At 44.8% G+C, this 8,457-nt stretch overlaps 2 protein-coding genes across 13 annotated transcripts in view; one reads left to right on the top strand and one right to left on the bottom strand.

The window, feature by feature from the left end:
• The window catches only part of Zscan18 (zinc finger and SCAN domain containing 18), a 36,544-nt gene that overhangs the window by 7,036 nt on the left and 21,051 nt on the right, over nt 1-8,457 (bottom strand). For 8 of the 12 annotated variants that reach the window (XM_031385341.1, XM_031385340.1, XM_031385339.1 and 5 more), the window contains one exon: nt 14-623. In XM_031385341.1, coding sequence (XP_031241201.1) covers nt 14-523 — 510 coding nt within the window. In that variant the 5' untranslated portion in view covers nt 524-623. Of the gene's footprint in view, nt 1-13; nt 624-5,389; nt 5,604-8,457 lie in introns of those variants that run through there. The other 4 variants (XM_031385346.1, XM_031385334.1, XM_031385344.1 and 1 more) reach the window with 3 other exon arrangements.
• LOC116104137 (pollen-specific leucine-rich repeat extensin-like protein 2) lies at nt 3,550-6,836 on the top strand. Its single transcript, XM_031390923.1, has 2 exons — nt 3,550-3,645; nt 4,979-6,836. The coding sequence occupies exons 1-2, from the start codon at nt 3,550-3,552 to the stop codon at nt 5,777-5,779; spliced, it is 897 nt and encodes a 298-aa protein (XP_031246783.1). The 3' UTR covers nt 5,780-6,836.

Consider the following 8,457-nt stretch of genomic DNA (forward strand, 5'->3'; position numbering starts at 1 on the left):
GGATGGGCTTATCCTGATCAATAGGTTCCTCCTGCTGAATGGGTTCTTCCTGTTGGATGGGCTTATCCCGCTCAATGGGCTCTGTCTGCTGCACGAGTTCATCCTGCTGCACAGGCTCATCTTGCTGCATGGGTTCTTCGCACTGGCTGGGCTCATCCTGCTGCATCGGTTCTTCCTGCTGCATGGGTACATCCTCCTGGCCAGGTTCTTGCTGCTCACTGAGTTCTTCCCCCTGGGTGAGAGGGCTATCCTGCTTACTGAATTCTCCCCTCTGATTTGGCTCATCCCTCTGACTAGTCTCCAGCAGCTGGATGGGTTCTTCTTTCTGGATGAGTTCATCCTGCCTCCTGCATTCCTCCTGCTGGCTGGGTTCTTGTTGCTTCATGAGTCCTTCCCGATGGACGGGTTCCTCCTGCTGGCTAGGTTCTTCCTGCTGTGCTGTATCTTTTGACCACAGAGTAGATGGTTCTGGTTGGGGTGGAGAGCTTCTAGGGGAGGCTAACGCCCTCTCCAAAGGCAGCATCTTCACGGGCTGCCACAGAAATATAACTGTGTCTAGCCAAGAACTCAGCAAAGACGGCAAAGATAACAGGGTAACCAGGAGAGGTCAGCAGTACCAGGACCTGAGGAAAAGCAAAGGACATCAACAAAACAGATGCCCACATAGTGAGACCCAAGCCAAGGAAAAGAGAATGAAAGGGGGTGTCTGAGTACAACCAGGAACCCCCAATACCCAGGTCTTATGCAGAATTATTTCTAAGCAATCTTCTTGCTACTCTCAGTAGAATTCTATCTTTTTACTTGTATAGATAAAAATTAAAATAAAAATTGGCAAGAGCAACATTATATAAAATAGTATTAATAAGATTTCTTTTTAAGTCATGGATGAAATAAATATAAAAATCATCAAGACAGTTTCCATTATAAACCTAGATGAATATACCATACAATATCAGTAAATTCATTTTTAGTGTGTATATTGTATATATGATGTAGTACATATCACACCAAATCAAATTTATCCCCAAAACAGAACATCACTATAACATCTAAGTCTGTATTATTGGGACTTCAGTTCCCCAAAACAAGAAGGATCTCAGTGCAGCACCGTTCTTCCCATTAAAGCTACTAGATCTCAGAGCTGGAGAGACGGCTCAGTAGTTAAGGACACTTGTTGCTCTGGCAGAGCACCCAGATTCAATTTCTAGCACCTACATGGTGGCTCACCTCTATAACTACAGTCCCATGATCTCTTTGACCTCTGAGGGCATCAGGCATGCAGGTAAAACACTACCACACATAAAATAAACCCTCCAAAACCACCCAAACCCAGTATAACATTGTCCTCTGCAGAACCATTCAAAGGAAGTTTTGGTTTTTTTCCTTCTAAAAATAATTGAGGAATTCAAAATAAAATCTGTCCATGATGACAGCTAACACCATCAAAAATATCACCCACTGTCTCCCTACCTAACCCCAGCTTACCCTAGAGGCACCTTTCTCATTTTTTACAGGGCTGGACTCTGAAGTGGTCCCTCAGTCCACAGTCCCAGCATGTCCTCTCCACACACTTCTCTCATACTACTTTATATCTGCATACTACTTATCTCTCACATTAAAACCTTAGTCCTAAGAGAGCAGGGTTATTTCTAGACATGTCACTATAGGCCCAGAAGCTCTGGCTTCTGTATTTGTTCACTATACCTTTTATGAAATGTACTTCTTTATTAAAGGGTATCCTGTGTACATCTAATGGCCAATATGGAATCTCATACCCATCTATCTTGGGGTCATTTAGGATCTATTTGAAGAATAAATGAAAGAATAGAATAACCTAGATACAGGGACAGCCTCACCTCTACACCTACAATGGCAGTACCCATTTCTTTTCGCCCCAACATCTGTACTAGGGATCCTTAAACCACCCACTAGTGCTTACATTTTCTTATGATTTCTTTATCTTTGAGGGTAGGTAAACTGCCTGTTTTCCTTATAGCTGTCAGGTAAGAGCCTTACCTGGCTCCATCATGTCATCATCTGTCCCTGTCTTCATCATCCTAGCATTACTGTTTTGTTTTGTTGGTTTCTCAAAACAGGGTTTCTCTGCTTAGCTCTGGCTGTCCTGGAACTCACTCTGTAGACCAGGCTGGCCTCAAACTCAGAAATCCACCTGCCTCTGCCTCCTAAGTGCTGGGATTAAAAGCATGCGCCACCACTGTCCGGCTCTTTTTTTTTTTTTTTCATTATGGTTTTAAACCTGTGTTTGAACCACTTCATGTTCTAATGATTCTTCTTATCAACTATTTTACAAATAAATTTCCAGTTTCCAACATCTGTTTTACTCTGGGTTTCCTTCACTACCTCAAGTTTAAAAATACATTCTCTCATTCATGCCCCTAGAACAAAGGTGGCAATATAAGGCCTCAGATAACATTTTAAGCCCTTGGGGTTGTCTTGATGGTGACTACTCACCTTTGTCCTATAGCAAGGCAGGTAGAGCCCTGACATGTTTCTATACTACTTCCTTTCAACCATCCTCCATTCTAGGCTCTTTTCTTTACCCACATTCTACTTCTGATTCTCCTGGAGCATCTTTTGATATGGAGTGTAATGGCAGCCTCAGTGAGACAATGCAGCCACCAGGCTCTGGATACAGAACTCTATGTAACAAATGAACAGTTATGTGGGCACATAACTTTGCTTTCTTTACACATCAGGCACATTCATCCTACACAGAACTTGCATCCACAAAGTAACTGTAAACTTGCTAAGATGTCCACACACACAGGTTTATCAAACCAGGCCCTCTTGGGGGCTCATGTCATCTTCAGAGTCTCACAAGCCTCTACGGGTAGAGAAAAAAATAAACCCAAGGTGTAGGTGAAGAGCACATTCACAGACAGTGCTGGGCTCAGGATTCTACCTACAAACTGACATAGCTGCTCCATCCTTCTTGTTCCAAATTCTTCATGAAGTTCTCCCTGCCTAGAGCCTCTAACTGGTCCTCCCCGCATCCACTTCACCACCGGGGTCATCACATAACCATCACCTCTGCTTCTTTTCAGGTGGCACAGCAGCCCTCAGTCAACTGTTTGGGATCCATCTCCTCCTCTAACTGCCCTGCTCTGTTCTGAACACAGAAAAATGTATGGGGCCCAGCAACACAAAGGACTAAGTAGAAACACAGATAAGCCAATAAATAGTCTAATCAGTGAAGAACACCGTCAGCCCCTAGGAATAGGAAAGAAACATATGTGCCCATTTCCTTTGCCTGTAAAGAAAACTCCTATGGCAACAGGAGGCAACAGCCTGACCTGAACAGCCAGAGCCCTTTCATAATGAACCTCCGGAGTCAGGACCAGGGAATAAGACCACCTTGAGACTCTCAAAAGACCTCTACTCCTAAGCATGCTTTACTTGCTCTACCTGGCCCTAGACCTGGTTACACAGCTACAAGGACTTACTAGGCAGAAAGAAAACCTAGTGAGACCTAAGAGCCTGAATGAAGCCACACTCCCAGTACAAATAAGACAGAGATTGTGGCACACCATGATGCAGAATGACCCCACCATTTCACGGCTGCCCAAAAGTTCCCTTGGATGGGTTTTCCTAGACTCCAGCCCACAGACTTCAGGAGACAAAGAAGTATGAGTCAAGCAGGTGTTAAGGGTTGTATTCTAGGCCCAAAATGCTGAAGCTGAGAAAAGTGGATGGGTAGACAGCTAAGCTAGGAGAATCCCCAAGAATTCTCATTGCAGCTCTTGCCTTAGTAGAAAAAAAAATCCACCTTTCTCAGGCCCTGTAAACCTTTTCTAACCACTAGGATCTGATGATAATGAACACTAATCTCACTGGAACATCCAAAATTAATCACACAGTCTCCCCTGTACTCACAGATATTAACATAAATTACAAAAAAATACAAATATACCTTCAAAAGAATGCAAAAGCACACACAAAGGATCATTATTAAAATAATTGCTTTCTGTGGTCTCTACCGAGAATATGCTCTATATTTTCATATGACATGACACACATATGTCAAATGTATGTCCTAAACAAACTGACCTGGGTTGCAAAAAAACCAACCAAACAAACAAACCCCAAAATCACAGACCCAAACATCAAGAGAAACAAAGGCTCACTTCAATATTGGGCCCTATTCTGGCTCCAGAGGAGGAGAGAGAACCACGGGACATTGCCAGGATGTAGAAGGAAGATCCTATAACATCCACTGTGGCCTCTGAGAGGCCGGCTGTGATACAAACCAACATAAGGGAGGGGAGGATTGAGAATGGAAGCAGTGGAGGAGTAAAAAAGAAAAGGCAATGAAATGGAACAACACTAGCAGAGAGAATCTGGACACGGAGTAGGGAGGATTTCTACGACCTTGGAATTGTTCTGTATAAAAGCCAGTCCGCAGTGGTCCACAACACCCCTTACCTACCTCTTCATAGAGTAGCACTGGGAAAACTAATGTTCTCTATTCCTCTCCAAGCCCTCCAGGTCAGGAAAGCACCTAAAACACTATTTTCACCCGTTCTCTGTGAAAGGGGTCCCTACACAGAAGCCCAAAAGGGTTCTCTGACCCCAGAACAGAGTGGACCCCTGCACTCTAAAGCCCCATGTTACCCCTCAGTCCAGTAGAATCTCTCCTAGAACCCCTCCCCCACTTTCCTATTCTCCCACCCCGTGGATCTACGGATACCCTCAACCCTGCCTCTCCAGGACACAGAGAAAGGGGTCCCCAAACCCTCCCTGGCCTTTAATACACTCATCTTTCCCCTCTGTGGACTTCCCATCCCTACAAAAACCTGCACCCACCTTCACCTAATGCCCTCCTCCTCTCTTCTGCTGCAATCTCCCATCTTGAGGGATCCAGTGGACTCTACCCCAATCTGCATCTAAGAAGCAGTAGCACTGGGCCTTCACCCAGTCAGGATCTCTTAACCTCGCCCCCTTTCGGTTGCACACATAGAAACCATACCCCAAGACCCTAGCGCATCCCACATCCCCAGATACCCTTCTCCAACACAATATTAGCGTACTCCGTTACCCAGCCACAATCCCACACGTGGTACTTCCCACGCCACACGTTAGAGCCACACCCCCGATCCTGCCTCATCCCACGCTACACCCACACAATGCTCGCTCTACACGCTTCACCTTGCGTTGCTACGGTCGCCTACAGTGCTCTTGGGTCACACCCCCACCCAAAAGCCTTAAGGCCCGGCCCCAAATTCAAGCGCAGCCAAGGCTACATCCCCACGCAAGAGCCTTTAGCCTCCGCGTTATAGCACCTGGGGTCACGCTCCCACGGTGGGACCCACCCCCACCCCCGCCCCTGCCCAGGCCCCCGGCCAGGGTCCCTGCTCCTGGCCCAACCCACACAAGGCAGGTCCATCCCTCCACCGGACTCTGTACACCAGTCGAACACCTAAGGCTCCGCGAAGAAGGCTGCCAGGCGGCCCAACCCACCTGCTGCGCAGCGTTGCCCCACGGGCTCGCGCAGCCTCGAACACCGAGCAGCGATGGCGGCCCGCCGCAGTACGCGTGCGCGGCCTGCAGCGCTGTAAACTGCGACCCCCAGCGTGCCGCGGGGCCGTTCGCCAGACCTGGGCGGGGCGAAGCTGCTGTGACTGCACCGCCAGTCAATCAGAAAAACGCTGTCTCCGCTTCGCCTCCACGTGCGCTAGCGTCACTTCCGATGCCATGGCAACGCAGTAAACAATCGCACACCCCCACCCCCAAAAAGGAGTCTAGGACCACCCGAACCTGAGAGGCGGAGACAAAGACTGGAGTACACAAGCTTAAGAAACAAAAACTCGCGGGCACCTTGAGACCCAAAGACAGTAAAGGGAAGATCTAGTCTAGAAGATGAGACAGAAACTAAGATGGAGACCTACCATGGGGATCCAGCACAAATGAAGACTCAAGACTATGAACAGTCAAGAAACAAGTGCACAGACCTACTGTGGGCAGACAAAGCTAAAAACCCACTGTAGTGAAACACCCTGAGGCAAGGCTTCAAAGAGGAAAAGACAGGGACTAAGGCACTGAACAGACTAGCTGAAAGTAGTTTCAGAGAGGAAACTGAATTCAAACACCTTACCAAATTTTTAGTGGATTTGTTTGAGTAACAAGACAAAAAGGAGGAAGAGGAGGCTGCTTCTGCAGAGATGGGAAGGGAGCTGCTTTCCACAGCAGAGCTTCTGGAAGTCATTTTGTTCGTCTGGCATGGTTTTTAAAATGTGTAGCTGAACTACTTACCACCGAAAACGTTGTTATTCTTTATTTACACAAAAAACACTTAATTATGTTCTGATAATTTTAACTGATACCACAATCGGAATGGTTTCACTACTCCTTTTTAATAATCACACCCCACGACCACCTCTGACCCCTGATTTGTGGTCCCTCAGTGCAGATTTGTCCCTACGGATTTCATATAAATATAATCCTATAGCACAGTGCCTTTTGAGATACTCTTTAACTGTACATAATTCCTTTGGAATCCATTAATATGTGTGTTTGCTCCTTGTTACTGCTTAAAATTCGATAATGTACAAGTTTAAACATTCACTAGTTGGGCTTGCTTCCAAATTTTTGGTATTTAATAAATGCTATGAAAATTCATATTCAAGTTTTTGTGTGAACATTACTCACGACACAGTTGCTATGTCATGAAGTAAGCAAATGCTTAATGTTAAAAACTAAACCAATGAAAAACTGCCGTACCCTTTTCTAGAGCTGTGCTGTTTTACACTTCCATCACCAATGTATATATGAATCCATTTTTCCACAATCTTGCCAGCTGTTGGTGGTTATCAGTCTTTTAGCTGTTCTGAGTATACTGATCATATTGTAACTTAGTTTCCATTTCTCTAAGGGCCGCCAATAATGTTGAACATACTTTCATGGCTATTTGCCATCTATGTACCCTCTTAAGTATCTGTTGATTTGACTCACACATTTTCAATTTTTTGTTGTGTTTTGTGTGAACCAGGGTGTCTCTGTGTAGTCCTGGCTGTCCTGTAACTCACTCTGTAGACCAGGATGACCTCAAACTCACCGAGATCTGCCAACCTCTGCTTCCTCAATGATGAGATTAAAGGCATGTGACACTACCACCCAGCCTATTTTCTAGTTTTTAAAGGAATATTGAGTTTCAAGAGATCTTTATTTTTACCCAGATAGAGTTTGCAAATCCTTTATCCCAGTATACTGCTTTTTATGTCTCTATCATGACGTTTAATCAAAGGATTTTAAACTAGATGTACAATTCATGAACTATATACATGTTCCTAGTTCTCAACAACTCATGCTGAGTCCTAAGCCCTGAATGTTTTTTCCTATATTTTTCCTGAATGTTTTATAGTTTTTACCTGTTATATTTAAGCCCATCTTAATTTTTGAGTTATTTTTGTATATTGTGAAGTTTATGTTGAAGGTCATCCCCATCTCTCAACCACAGATTTGGGATATCTTTTCTTCTGACAGCTCACCTTCCTAACACCAAGCAATTCTCCAAAGCTAGCTAGGTATCCAGAATCCAATCCAGTTCTAGCACTACTCAGAAGTGGTGCCACGGAACAGGCCGAGGACTTGGTGTCATTTTAGACACCAACTGCAGGATACCCACACAGTGTCAGGCTGACTATGCCCGCCACTTCCATCACCCAATTTGCTAGAACAAGTCACAGAACATAGGAACTTTGCCTCTGTTTACCAGCTTATTATGAAGGATTAAAAAAAAAAATCAGATATAGACAAGTGAAAGTGGGTAAGAATTGAGGGGGAGAGTGGGTAAGTAAGATAGTGGTTAAGGGGAGTGGGAGAATGGAAGATAGGGGACCACTTTATCAGCACATACACACTTGCCAACCCAACAAGGTTTTTGGGTTTGTTTTGTTTTTTGTTTTGTTTTGTTTAACCTGGAGGTGCTTTGGTTTTTCATGTTAATTCTCTGGTGACAAGGCCCTTTATTGATGCAATCTAGGGACCCTTGGAGTCATTTGTCAATATAAAGTCTGGTTGAAAGGGGTTCCTTATGAATAAATAACACTCTTACCAAGAAACTCCAAGAGTTAACTCTGTGCCAGCAACCAACAAAACACTAAATGTATTTTATACTACAGATGGAAACTGCTCTAGCACCATTTGTTGAAAAGGTTAGCCTATCTCTATTGAATAGCTGTTTGCATTTTTAAAAGAAAAACTCTGTTGGAAGTATCTCTGTAGGTCTATTCCTGCCTCTGTTCTGTTCCATTACCACACTTTTCCCATCATTACAGCTACAGAGTAAGAACACTTGGGAGCGTTCTTTCTCTCACTTTTTGTTTTTCAAAATAGTTTTTGTTGACATTTAGTCTAGGCTCCGCCCCACAGTTACCTGGCAACAGCCAGGTGTGCCTGGCCCACTACAAAAGGGGCTGCTTACCCCCTCCTCCCTCCTCC

This window comes from Mastomys coucha, unplaced genomic scaffold (assembly GCF_008632895.1).
Source record: "Mastomys coucha isolate ucsf_1 unplaced genomic scaffold, UCSF_Mcou_1 pScaffold21, whole genome shotgun sequence".
Lineage (NCBI taxonomy): Eukaryota > Metazoa > Chordata > Mammalia > Rodentia > Muridae > Mastomys > Mastomys coucha.

What these genes read in the sequence shown, in the direction of transcription:
- LOC116104137 (XM_031390923.1), top strand. Translation starts at nt 3,550, where the DNA reads ATGATGCAGAATGACCCCACCATTTCACGGCTGCCCAAAAGTTCCCTT. An exon ending in AGACTTCAGGAGACAAAGAA is followed by an intron (nt 3,646 to 4,978) that starts GTATGAGTCAAG and finishes TTGCACACATAG; the next exon opens with AAACCATACCCCAAGACCCT.